The sequence below is a fragment of the Rousettus aegyptiacus genome, unplaced genomic scaffold (genome assembly GCF_014176215.1).
Source record: "Rousettus aegyptiacus isolate mRouAeg1 unplaced genomic scaffold, mRouAeg1.p scaffold_m13_p_1, whole genome shotgun sequence".
In the NCBI taxonomy this organism is placed as follows: Eukaryota; Metazoa; Chordata; class Mammalia; order Chiroptera; family Pteropodidae; genus Rousettus; species Rousettus aegyptiacus.
The window spans coordinates 59,649,710-59,663,922 of record NW_023416284.1 but is presented as its reverse complement, the minus strand read 5'-3'; the positions used below and the strand labels follow the sequence as shown (position 1 = coordinate 59,663,922).

General features: G+C 31.8%; 1 protein-coding gene across 7 annotated transcripts in view; it reads left to right on the top strand.

Annotated features, from left to right (window-relative positions):
- The window catches only part of COL24A1 (collagen type XXIV alpha 1 chain), a 290,158-nt gene that overhangs the window by 34,180 nt on the left and 241,765 nt on the right, over positions 1-14,213 (top strand). For all 7 annotated transcript variants that reach the window (XM_036235919.1, XM_036235902.1, XM_036235897.1 and 4 more), the window contains 3 exons: positions 5,929-5,982; positions 8,636-8,689; positions 13,607-13,660. In XM_036235919.1, the coding sequence (XP_036091812.1) occupies positions 5,929-5,982; positions 8,636-8,689; positions 13,607-13,660 (162 nt within the window). The remainder of the gene's footprint in view (positions 1-5,928; positions 5,983-8,635; positions 8,690-13,606; positions 13,661-14,213) is intronic.

Here is a 14,213-nt window from a genome sequence, read left to right as displayed (position 1 = left end):
TTAGAAACATTATGGTTTTGCCTTTCATAATTGCTTACCTTAAATAATCAACTTATATGTTTTTAGAAATTAATTATTTTAATTGCAAAAGGATTAAATATGCCTTAAAGTATTTCTTACTTGATGAAAATAAAATTTGTCATTGGTTTAGTTTCAGAAACCACAGAATGTGGAATGAGAGATGATACCACTTGCTTAGCTTATATTTATTTCCTTTGTGGTTATTACTCAAAGGGATTTTTTAGATATTGAGAAACTCTTATTAGAATGAATGTTTAAATATTTTAAAATAAAATCTGAACAATATATTATTACAGAGAAATAAACTTTCCACCTCTGTCAATTAATTGTCAACATATTAGTAATAAAACTCAGCTACCGTGTAGATCATATTAAACAAATAGTTATGGAAAGCATTTATGGAAAACAGTGTGATGAGATGGCATTAATCTCTTCTAGAAAACCAAAAGTAGTCATTTCAATATTGGTAGGTGAAGCAATAATATTCAACAAAAATTTACTTAGTCTCTGTTATGGGCAGAGCAGGAGCACAGAGTATGTATGACACAGTCATTGCTCAGAAGGAGCTTGCATTCAATAACAGGGATACAAGAAGTACATTTATAACTATATCTCATGGTAAAGTAAGACAAATGCTACTGAGAGATACAAACTAAGTCTATAGGGTACAAATGTTCAAAGGTAAGAAAGATATTTTTTGAAGAGACCTCTGTGAAAGATCACTTAAGGCTGAGCTGTTCAGGTTGGGTTCTTGTGAACAAAGTTAGTTATAACTTAGGCCTCAAAGAATGGATACTATTTTGGTAAGTGATAGGAACTGGTATACTTTTTTTCATATGTCATGATAGCTATCATTTATTGAGTTTTTACCTTGTGGCAGATACTCTACCATGCCCTGTATATTCCTTATCTTAGAAGAACTTTGTGAGGTTGGAATTATTATCCTTATTTTTCAGGTGAACAAACTGATGCCAGAGAAGTTAATATACTTGTCCATAACCATATTACTGATAAATGATAGTGCCAGGATTTGGAGCCAGGTTTTCTGCCTCTAAAGATTACACTCTTTCACAATGTTAGGCTGAATAATGTTAGGCAAATATAAGACCCGAGCTAGATGTCAGGTTATATAGTCTTAATTGTCAAACTGATAGTTCTAACTTTATCTTGGTCTTGGTGGGGGGAATTTTGTAGGGTTTTAAGCAGATATATTAATGGGAAATTCAGTCTGATAACAGTGCCCAGACAGGCAGTTCCTATTATCTTGACGTTACCAGACTAGCACATTATCTAGGATGACTCCAGAGAAAATGCAAAGGAAAGGTAGGATTCAGGAGATATTTTAAAGGAGGACTTGGTAGAACTAACTGAACCTGGAGCCCAAACCAAGGGGGAAAAAAAAGAGAGACAAAAAGAATCAATGACAACTCCAGTTTTAAGCCTATGAATTGAGAGAAAGGTAATACCATTACTAAAAACAATAATTAAGAAAGGAAGTTGATTTTAGGAGAGAAACTACATTAAAACATTTAATGTACTATTGGCAATTCAGTAAGCTATTGGGAAAGTTGAAGAAGCTGAGGTGAAAAAGAGGATTCATTAGGGGGTATAGATTTGGGAGTCTTCCCATCAACATTGTAATTGAAGCTGTAGGGTTGGGTAATTTTCAAGGGAAGGAGTTTGGCATAAGGTCAAGATCCAAAAATATTTACTTTGAGGTTATGGAAGAAAAAAAGCAGAAATGTGATGAAATAGTCAGAGAGATGGGAGCGAAGACTACATAGTACACAATCACAAAAGCCAAAGAAGAGAGCTTTGAGAAGAAATTGATCAGCAGTGCCAAAAGCTAGAGAAGTCAAAGATGAGGACTGACTGAGGAAAAGTGGAGGAAATCCATTGAGTCTTCTGATGGGAAAGTAATTGTTCAGCTTAGAGAATCTTACTTCAGCATAGTGTAGAAGTCTAAAGGTAAATTTAGAAAGCTTATAGGAGATTGAACGGTGATAAAATGATGAACTTGGTAGAGGCTGTTCCACTGCTTCTCAAAGTAGATGTTACTGTGTGAAGTCTGAGGGCAGCCTGACGTTTTCTATTTGTAGTTGATTTTATTCCTCTGTATCCTCATGCAGTTCTTTTGTTATCACTGAGGTTCATTAAACCTAGTAGGTTCTGTATCAGCTTTTTCTGGTGCTCATTTGATCTGAAGATTATTTTTATTCTATTATAGAAAAGTCTCCTTTTATATTCTCAAGTGTTTTTCTTTTCAATTTTTAATGTTCTTCTCCAGGCATACCAATATGTATATGTCGAATATCCTTTGTGATCAAAGTATTTATTATCTTCTCTATAATCTCGTCTATCTGATCACTCTTTTCCATTTCGTTTTGTGTGAATTCAGTTATCCTGCATCCATATTCCTTTACTGATTTTTCAGTTATATTTAATCAGTTTTTATTGCTTTTGACATGACTTTCATCTATAATGGTTCCTTTTTTGCTCTTTCATATCTTTGTAAGCTCTTTTGGTTCACATTTCATAAACTTAGTTGTTATTTTTGTATCTCGTAACTCTTCTTTGAGCTCTCTTTTGATAGAAAATAGGCATTTTGAAATTTTTTGAATCTATAGTGTACCGTATGACAGATTCTTTTTCTCTGTTGCAAAGAGTAATTCTTCTAGTAAATGATTTTCATCTACTTTTATTTGTTTCTGTCCTCACACTTCCCCCTCTCCTTAATATCTGTAAATAGGTCCATTGCTGTTTCTTTCTGGTTATTACTCATTTTTTAAATAAACACAACTCTATCTGGGCCACTGTTTGTTTTAAAGTAGTATAGGTAAAGGCCAAGAGAAGTAAAGTGGAGTAGTACACAGATTCAAATTTAGATTACTGCCTCAAACACCATTTACTATATTTATTTTGTCCTCTAACCAGAGATGTAGCTCCTCTCATTTTCGTGTAGAGTATGTTACGAAGCCCTTTATATCACAGGCTTTATGAATAGTGGTATCGCTTGTGGCTTGCTCATTTCCTTAAACCTCATCACTGTAGTCAAAGGATTGTTGGAATGAACTTTCAGGACTAATATACTTTTCACTATCTGTAGCCTGACCAAGGTTTGAGGTCTGAGGAGGTTTTTTGTTTTTTTGTTTTGGTCATCTCTCAACATCTTTTTTTTACTCCAGAGTTCCTCAGTATTTGGAAGGTAATCTTCATATTTTGCAGTTTGTGGTTGTGGTTCTTTCCTTGTTTCATTGGAGATGATGTTTTCTTCTTTTGGTGTTTTTTGTTGTTTTCAGTGGGTTTTGAGGGAGGAAGGGTAGTTTATTAAAAATGTTCTTTCTGCCATCTTTTATGTAAATTCTCTAGTGATCTTTTAAAAAACATAAATCAGATCATGTCAGTTATCTACTTAAACTCTTCAGTGGCAGAAAAATAAAGCGCTCACAATGAACTAAAAACTCTTTATCATAACCCGTGCAACCATAAGTGTTCTGTACCCTGCTTACCTGAGCAACCACATCCTGTTCCACTTTGTCTTACTCTCACTATAAGCTTTCTTTTAGATCTTCGATAAGTTTATGACTTTTAGTTTTGTTTTGCTCATGATCTCATTTACTTAATTACTATTTTCCAGGATTTTATTTTCCCTTCTTTTCTAACTCCTATTCATCTTTTAGATTTAATTTAACACTTCTTCCAAGAACCCTTCTCTGATACAGTGTAAATTAGGTTCACTGTGTCAGAGTGAACACAGTTCCCCCTCTTGGTCTCTTGTTTTTTTTCTTCATATCATTACGTAAAATGTATAATTATGTGTTTATGTGTTAACATGTGTCTTTTTGTCTAGACCATAAGCTCCAGGAGAGCTTGACGCTTACTGTTTATTGAGTGAGTGAATGAATGAATGAGTGAATGGATTTTAAAAGGCATTTTAGATGCAGGACTTTTAAGATTAATTTACCAGGCATTATTATCTCTTAGACATGTTGGTCTAGTGAATACATTTGCTTTAGTATATATGTTAATTAGTAATAACAATATTATAACTAATATCCAGTGTTCGCTGTGCCCCATACATAACTTTAAAAATAAATTACTCTATAGTTTACTAGGTAACTACTATATAGCTGACACAGCAACAGACATTTTTCTTTTAATTGAATACTTTCTTTTAATAATCAATAATCTGAAAGTTAAAGTGCCTTTTCTAGTACTTAATTTTATTTATAGAAAAGAATTTATTCTAAAAAAAAAATCATGCTGTGTAAAATGACTTTGCTTCTGTCATTTCTAGAAAATGCCTGTTAATAATCTCTTCTCAAATATTTGGACATGCAAAATTGTGGAGACAAATTAAATTGATTTTTGTTAGTGCTTATTAAATTACTCAAATATTTAAATCAGTACAAAATATACTTTCTTTTTTCCCCAGTAGCTGTGATATTAATTGTCCTTTCAATGTGAATGGAATAGTGTTTTCTTTTGTCAGAAAGTAGTGTGATAAGTCAATAAACCAAATCAGACATTTGTTTTAATTTGCCATTTAGTTTTTCATTTTTAGTTTTTACTATTTGGGACATCAATTAAAATCAACAATTGTTAACTTCTGATTATAACAGCACAACTAGAACTAATTTAAAAAGAATTTTAGTGTTTTTTAAATATGTGAAAGTCAATTTTTAATGCAAGTTAGTTATATAATAATAGCTATTAAAATATTCGAATGGTTATGGAAGGAGAATTCCTTCAGTTGGGGGTTGAATAGAAATAATACTTCTCTTTCAATATTATGAAATACATTGAAAGGTCTTTATCAGGTTAGGAGTTAGGAGAAGGAAAAAATAAAATTAAAGGAAAATGGACAGTTTAAATATATAAAAACCATAAGAAAATTGCAAAATGATTAATATCAATAAAGGAGAAAATTTCAAAGAGAAAAATGCTACATAAAAATGAGGCTCATTAGGTTATTCTCCTTAATAATGATAGGCCTAGCATTTTAGTCTTGATTATCTAATTTCAAAGCTTATACTATTTTTATTGCAATAATGAATGTTTATTAAATAGAATGTGTGTATGCTCTATAGACACCAAGAATAATGCTGTATAGAGTGCTCAGTAACAATTAAATGAATGAACAGATAAATTAATAAATATGTAATAAATATCCTAAATTAACATTTATTTTTTCACAATTGATTGTCAAAGTAAGTATAAAAGATGACCTAAGGCATTATATGAAGAAGCAAAGAAGTAGTTTTCTATTTTTTATTTGACATATTTAATAAATAACATTTAAGAACTCAGAACACTTTAAAAACTAATCAGTTTTTGCTTTCATACTTTGTTTTACGAACCATTTAACTCCATTTGTGACCTTCCAGTATGTTGCATTTTTACTAAGGCAGATTTATTACTGAACGTACTAGAAGGATCTTATTTTAACAGTTTAACACATTACACATATCCTTGGCATAAGTCTTTTTTAAAAGAACATAAAATGGTCAGCACTTTAATTTTTCAAGGCAAGTCTTTTGAAATGTTTGAAAAAACCTCTTATTGTTGTTCTCAAAACCCTAAGTTGAATTTTTTCTTCAGTAGTAAGAGTAAATTTAGGTAAAAATCACCCACAAAACTACTAGTTATGTCCCTGTAAAAACCAGATGCAGTGCCTGTAACCATAAGTCATAGACTTCCTGCTGTCATTTCTGGCCAGATTAAAGAGGACACTGAGTTTCAACTCTCACTCAAGCTGATTAGGGTAAGGGGATCTATGTTACTTTAAAATCATCAGCTGGTAACTGGAGACTGAAAAAAAGCCCTGGAGTGAGAATCTTAATAAGACTTGTGAGAAAAAAGATGTATCTATTATCATGCCTAATCTCTTGTCATTTGTTTTCCAAGGGTCCACCTGGTCCAGCAGGCATACCAGGTCCATCAGGAAAGAGAGGTCCACGGGTGAGTAGATGGGTTCCATTTCCCACTTGCTGTTAGAATTAGTAAGTTTCCAGTACTTTTTTTTTTTTTTTTTTTAGTATTGTACAGTATGTACTTCCTTTGGAAATCTGCCTGGATCTTCAAACTTGGCCGTACCTTTGCCAGTTCAAGAGAAGCTTGGGAACACGTGCAGCTTGTTTATTTGCATATAAACACCCAGTGAAAGCATTCTCTGTAAACATTCCGAAGAAGATTATCGAATTTGTAGATTAGTGGGTGTTTTGGTGCTACTTGTCACATTATTCTCAGTTATGAAGTGATATCATCTGTAGTTGATAATCCAAGGTGGGGTTTATTTGCTTTGGGAAATGAGGAGGAGTGGGCTGCCTTAAAGTAGTTCATTCCTGGATTACATAGTGGAAAATACTGAAGCTATTGATGAGAAAATAATTGTCCTGACGAAAAAAAGCTTCCTTAGGGATAAGCAGTAGTTTCTCACATTGCACAGGTCTAGTAAAAAATTTATTGCCGTATTTGAATTAGTTTCTTTCAAACCAAAAAATGAATGTGGACTTTTACTATCTGGAATTTTTCAAAGATCTAGAAAAAGAATTGTGATTGTGCATGTTATTAAGCTAAATGCATATACCATATATAATCCACTTCCTTTCTATCCTGATTTTTAATTATCCTATAAACAACATAAAAATCACCCTAAAATGCTATTTTAAGTCGACCATATTCACATCAAGCTCTTGTCCACATGAGGCTTAAGATGAGTGCTGACTGTGCTCCCTCTGTTATTTAGTATTTCTTTCATTTCTCAACACTTGATGACCTGTCACATTCCTCCCAGGAGAGTAAACCTGGCTCACTCTCCTCTAGCCTCCAAACTGTTTCATCTTCCCTCTCTGTCAGGAGATGCTATATTCTACTTTTCCAAGAGACCGAGTCCATCTTTGTTCTAATTTGCTCTACTACTAAGACTTTTCTCATACAGCATGACCTTCAGTTTTTGAATCTCCATCTATTTTCATGATACAGCAGCTTCCTTCTCTGATTTCCAATTGTTTCTTCATTGATTTGTTCAATCCTCCTTCATTTAAGGAAGGAACAATATTTCTCTTCTCAAGGATAATGATTATATTTGTGTTCCTAATTTTATCTCCATTCAATTATTTAACCTAAAACTTACAACTTTGCATTTCTTCTGTCCCTAGATTTTATCTCATTTGGCAATGCCCAACAGATTATCTTCATTTTTAAAAATTCCAAAGTTTCATCAATGTTAATTTTTCCTAAAGTTACTGTCTTGGCTCACTCTTGTGCTATTGAGCTTTTTGAAATAATATCCATTGCTCTGAAATCTACAACAACTCATTTGTTAATCTCCACAAATTTTTTCATCTACTTTATCCAAATTTATTTTTTGTGGGTTACAAAATGACATATGTCATAAAATCTTTTTTTCTTTAGTGTTAATCTTGCTTGATATACCTTCAATATCTGCATTGCTGACACACCTCCTTCCTGAAACACAATACTCTCTTAATTCAGAATTGAAAAGACAGATAAATAAATATTAACTGTATATTATATGTTAATATTGTTAATATTATATATATATATGTTAATATATATAATATGTTAATATTGAAGTATGACTGAAAAGCACAGAGGTAGGTACCCAACCCAAATGAGTATAGATGTCTAGAGACTTGGAAGGCCTTCTGGAGGTGGATCTTAGTTCCTCTACTTGCAGGTTGTGTGAGCTGAAGTTTCCTCATGGGTAAGGAGGAATAAACATAACTGCCTTGCGGGATTCTTATAAGGATTAATCATAAAACTTATAGAGCACTAACACAGTTATTTGCACATAGTTAATAGTAAATAGAAGCAATTATTGATTTCAAATTGACAAATATTTCCGTGGCTAATATGTGTTAAGTACAACACCAGTAACACTAAAAACGGTCTCTTTTCAAGAAATTTATAATCCTGTAACTAAACATCATACGTCATAAAGTAGTTAAAATAGCAATAAAATTTTTAAATAACAGATTAGAACAGTATAAGAAATGTCCCAAGGCAACATACAATTAATTGCAAGTGATTTTTACATTTAATGATTTTTACCAAAGTTAGTAGAAAAGAGAAATCATTCATGCTGATGTATACAGGATTTAACAATGAGCTGAGAGCTCAGTTGACACCTAAAGAATGATTTGAGTGGGTATAGGGGCAAGGTTAAATGAAGTAAGTCTTTAAAGCATACATGCTAACATAAACAAAAACCCAAGTGCAGAAAGAATTAATGTATTCAGAGGAAAGTAACTAAACAATTACACTTTTTTGTCTTTAAACTTCTTACTGTGTGCAGCTTTTGGAAGTAGTACTAAACGATATGGCTGGAGATAGGGATGGTAAATAAGGGAGGTAAACAAATGCTTTGAGGCAATTGTTTCGAAGCAAAAGATGGAAACCACAGTTCTTTGTAATTAGTATAGTTCTCTTTTTTAAACTAAAATATGCAAAATCTCAGAAAAGATAAAGAACTTTGTAAAAAAAAAGATTAATGAAATTATAGTTTGTATTTATCTGAATGTTATAAATACTGTCTGTTATTTGTATCTAGATCTATTATAAGAACTATCTGACTTTTTTCTCTTTACAGGGCATACCAGGGCCACATGGAAACCCTGGGTTACCTGGATTACCAGGTCCAAAGGTGAGTGATTACTAGTGAGTATCATGTGATTTTCCTGATGTTATTTAAAGAGGTCATCTTGCCACTTGCACAAGAAATCATCTATTTCAAAAGGGGGCGGGGGGGGGGCGGTACCTGAATCTAAGAAAGAGCAAGTTAAGGCAATTGCAAGTTTCAAAAGGTTAAAATGAAATGGGAACTGCAGCACATTATGGAACCTTTTTACAAACATATTTGGACTAATGTGCTTTCTAAAAATTGTTAGAACAGAAAGATATTTCATAAATTAAATGATATGATGCACATTTGGTACTTGGTAAAATGCTTTTATACAGTTAGCACTTAAGAAAATGATATTTCCCTTTTCTTGGAGTAGCTACTTATTGTGGTGACTAGGCCAATTAGAAATACAACTTTTACTGAAATTACCACATTTATTATTTGTTAATAAAAAAAAGTCTCGTGGCTCTATGAATGAAAATGCCTTAAGATAGTATAGAACTATGTTCTGTTTATAAGGTTATTTTAAAGTTTATAAGGCTTTTACCATGTTCCTCTAAAATGATGTGGCTCAGACCCCAAACTATTTCCTGTATGGTAGCCAGCAGCTGAAATTTATGTTCAATGCTTTCAGCCTTCCAGTTGTTGCTTTCTGCTTAGCTCTTTGGAATCTATCACATGTCAGAATCAGCCAAGAATCGAAGAGAGTCTATATCCAGATTTTGGGGAAAACTGTCTTTTTTTCCTTTCTTTCTAGGATTTTCTCTCTCAATTTACAGTCATTATGGTAACCCCATAGTCTCTCTTCTGACACCATTAGCCAAAAGGTCTCTGGCTTTCTGCTTGAATTGTAGCTGCTCTGTGAAATCTGGGGAGTGTCTTTAGGAGAAAAGCTATATAAATGTGTAATAGACTAAGTGTGGTTCCATTCTTTCAAGAGTTGAATCCTCTCCAGTGTGTTCTGTTTTGGGTTTCTCTCTTGTATATTCAAAAAGCTATTTTATATATCTTGTTCTGGCTTTATAATTATTATTTGCTGGAGGATTAGTCACATTCATGCTACTCTGCTACTATCTGAACCAAAGGTCTCAAAAATTCCTTTTTGGACATCTCAATTTGAGATGATGATTTGATATTCAAATAAAGATATTAAAAAGATATATGGTTCTAGAGTGCAGGGGAGATGTCGAAGCTAAAAATATTCATTTTAGAGTCATCAGTCTATATATAATATATACATATATTATATCTATTAAAGCTATAGAACTAATGAGAACACCTATGGGTGAATATAGACAGAGAAGCATCCAAGGACTGAGTCTTGGTATATTAAGAAGAAGAGGACAAATTAGCAAAAGGTACTGAGAAAGAATGACCAGTGAGGTAGGATTGTGGTTGGGACAAAAGCCTGAGTAGAGTATGTCCAACAGGGAATGGAAGGAGAGGCAGTCTCCTAGTTAACATAGCAAACTTTCAAGGAGTTTTGCTCTAAAAGGGAATAGTGTAATGAGCAGTAAAGTAAGATGTGGGCTCAAGGAAAGTTGTTTGTTAAGATGGAAAAAATGACAGTGTGTTTACTTGGAGATGGCAGTTATCCTAGAGAGAAATAAAAATTAAAATAATGCAGGGAAGACAGCACACCAATCATATAAGAATGAAGAGGGAATTTGTGAAATAATTGTCTATGAAAATGGGACAGTGAATTTACTAAGGCAATTATTAGATATACCAAAAAAACAAAACAAAATAAAACCAATCAATACAAGAAGTCATGAATTTAAAGTGAGTTTGTTAGCATGATTGTTTTCTTTTAGTCACATTCAGGGAAGAAGGGCAGAATAGTTGGAGAGTTTAGATTTAAGAATTGCCAAGTAAACTTTTAAAACAGAGGAAGAGGCAAAGCTGTCATTTATGTGCAAAAAAGAGTGATTATAATGTCAGATCCTGAAATTTAGGCTGGCTAAGGACCATAAGTCAGACCATATAGGGGATGAGACAATGAAAATGTGGTGGGATCACATATTAGTAGTTCCAGTGAGTCAAATAATTGTTAAGTTGTAGGTGCTTAGAGTGAGCGAAAAAGATAGAAAGTGTTGGTTAGAAAGTTGAATGCTTAAAAATTGAGATTATGGAGTTTATGTAGTTATTAGTAACATTGAGTCAAGAATTTCAAGTGATGCTACCTCAAGATTGTGTCATTTAGTGTTTCCTTTTATGGATTTATCGATTTCCAATTTAGGTAATTCATAGTCTGAATTTTTTAAATTATGTATTCTTTTTGTTGAAATTTTTCTGTATCATCAATAATTCATTCAAGAGTTGTGTTCTCCACTTTTCAAGATGACAATATAGGTAATTCATAGTCTGAATTTTTTAAATTATGTATTCTTTTTGTTGAAATTTTTCTGTATCATCAATAATTCATTCAAGAGTTGTGTTCTCCACTTTTCAAGATGACAATAATTGTAAAATTTATTTTAATAATGATGGTCTTCAGTCTTCTTTTAATACTGACTACTAATATCTTTATAATCCTAAATCTTGCAAGCTAATCTAGGTAGATATTATTATTTCCATTTTACAGAGGAGGAATCTCGAGTTCAGATAGATTAACTTGTTCAGTCTTTTCGCTCCAAGTCCCAATGTTCTTTCTATTATTTTGGGTGGACTCCAATCTGATAAATCAGTTCTAACATGCTAATGGGTCTAGTACCTTAGGAAGTTTCCCTCCTTAGACAGAGGACCTTCTGGAGATCCAGTGACAGTCTAAAGGAGCAACTTTCATAATGAGCATTTTAGACTCTATAGCAGATCAGTGTGATAGGTGGGATTTTTAGAATCATTTGAGTAATAACGTTTAGGTAGCTTCCTTCCTCTCTTACTCATTATCAAAAGGATATATAGCTCCTTTAACAAAAGTCAGATAAGAGTTAAGTAGAAGTCAGTATTGAAACTTAAAGTCAATTATGATTAATTAATAAACATTATTAAATCCAAAGATAATTTGAAAAGCCAATCGGGTATGATTTTATAGTATTCTCCTTCAATGCAGAGAGTTGTGCCCTACTTCTTTGACATTTCGGGTAAAGTTAGAATGTTCAGTAATCTCCGCTTCATCCATTTTATACTATGATCAACCCACAGCTGCTCAGGTTAAAAGCATTTTCTTTATGTTGATCTGCAATTCTAGTTTTAGAACATGAGTGGATCAGTTAACTTAAACCTATTGGTGTGGGAATAAAAGAGATTTAAATATACTTCTATAAATTTGTTGTCCAGATGTATAAAGTTTGCAAATAAGAAAAAGCTTTGTCTTTAATTTTTATTGCTTGATTACTTTTTCCTACTTTTTAATTTTTTATTGGAACATGAAATGTCAAATTAGTGGAATATGTTTAAAAAGTTAAAAAAATAACACTAATAAAGTTGGTAAATAGTAGAAAATTCATAGAGAACCTAAAAAGTATAGTTTTTAACACGAGATTTTAAGTAAAAATATTGGCCACAAAGAGTTTTTATTATGTTCAAATTTTTCAAGGGCTGTAATTTCTAAAGTTTTTAAAAAATTCTTTGTAAATATTACCTCAAATCAACTGGTTTGGCATTATAATAGAAGTTTAAAATATGTTAAAACTAATAAATATTTTATTTAATAGATATTGTGATATGAGAAAGAAAATTGACCTGGTTTGCCAATAATTTTCTAAGCAATCTTAATCAATCCAATTAACCTTTCTGGACCTCATTGCTTCTTTATCTATAAAGTGTTATTTACTCAGTAAACTGTCATATCTCTTACAAGGTCTAAGTATATTATCTTTGGTTCTTAGATGAGGAGTTGGTTTTTAAAATGTGATATATCACTAAAGCCATTTTCCAGGTTCCATAATCTTGTAACCAATAATCTAAAATTATAGCCTTAGTAGTAGAAGTGGTGATGGCTGTGGAAGGGAAGAAGTCAACCTGGAAAACAGCTTTTTTCCTTAAAAGTTTTCTTTGTCTCTAGAATAAAGGCCTCTTTGCCAATGAAAACTCATTTCCAATTTGTTAAATGAAAAGACTTACTGGGAGCATGAAGGACTTTTCTTTTGTCCTTCCTTCTTTCATCAGTCAGTATTATTTAAAAGCATCCCTGAATATGTGAAAGAAGATATTTTCCCATTTCTCATGGAGTGAAAATACCATTTAGAACTCTCTAGGAATAGAAAATTATTTATTAGTCAAGGGTGATAATGAAATCAAAATTTAAACTATAAAGAATCTCAATTGTGGCCTCTTTATGAAGTATGAAATAGGTAGGAAAGGAGATACTTTGCTGGTATGCATAATGAGAAAGATTACTTTAATATTGTACCAAAAAAACCTTGGTTTAAACCTAATGTCATATTTCTCTTGAAATGAAAGAGATAAAGATTCCCAAAGTATGAAAAATATTTTTATAGAAGAATAAAAATAAATGTGGTAATTAGATTTTTTGGTTTATTTTTTATTATATAAGTGATGCAGGTACATTGCAAGATACTAGAAAATATTTAAACTTGCAATGATATTTTAAAATTTTGAGAATTAATATATGCATATTTCTTTTGCTAAAAGTAATGTTTTCCAATGCTAAAATAGGAATTATGATTCAATTTGTCACAAAAACAGAAAAGTTACTAGAACCTATATGTAGGTCCCTTAAAGACAGATATTTCAATAGTAGTATAACTTTATTAGATTAAAAAAATCAGCAATGTCTGGGGAATTTCTAGGAATCTTTTCAACATTTAAAAATAAGGCTAAAAAGAATACATGAAAAAGTAAATAATCTATGTCCATCACAATTCAAAATAATTTTACTTAATACTATATAGTGTTTACAGTATGTGATGATGCATGCAACTGAAGAAGTATGAATTTGTGCTTCACTAAGTGTTTTATAACTGTTTTATCTAGGGCCCCAAAGGAGATCCAGGATTTTCCCCAGGTCAAGCTGTTTCTGGAAAAAAGGTAATTTTTTTGTCCAAGAAATAAAATCACAGTGATGTATTGCAAGCATTTAAAAATCATTTTTATCTTTTTAAAATGTAAATTTTACTTAATTTCAAACAGAGTAGAGAACTATTGGATTTTAGTGAAACTGAAGAAATTTTGAAAGATTAAGTAAATGATACCATCAGCTTAACTTATCAGTTTAACTCACCATTAATTTTATTTAGCGTCTACTCTGACCTACCAATTAAGGAGGATGGGGAAGAAATTAGAGCACGATATGGTCCTAATCTCAAAAAATTTTGCTGTTAATATGAATGCACATAATAATACATAGATTAATGCCATGTTATACTTTTTTTTTTTAAGTATAGTTCCAAATACTTTATCTTTGTTTAAATTCCATGGTAATTTCAGTTGAGAAAATAGAATTCATAAAATTTAAATGACTCATAACATGGATACTAAGCGGCAGAATTAAATATCTAATTTTTCTGATTTTTAATCCAGTATGCTTTTCATTTTATCATAATGCTCTCAACTAACTCTCTCTCTCTCTCTCTCTCTCTCT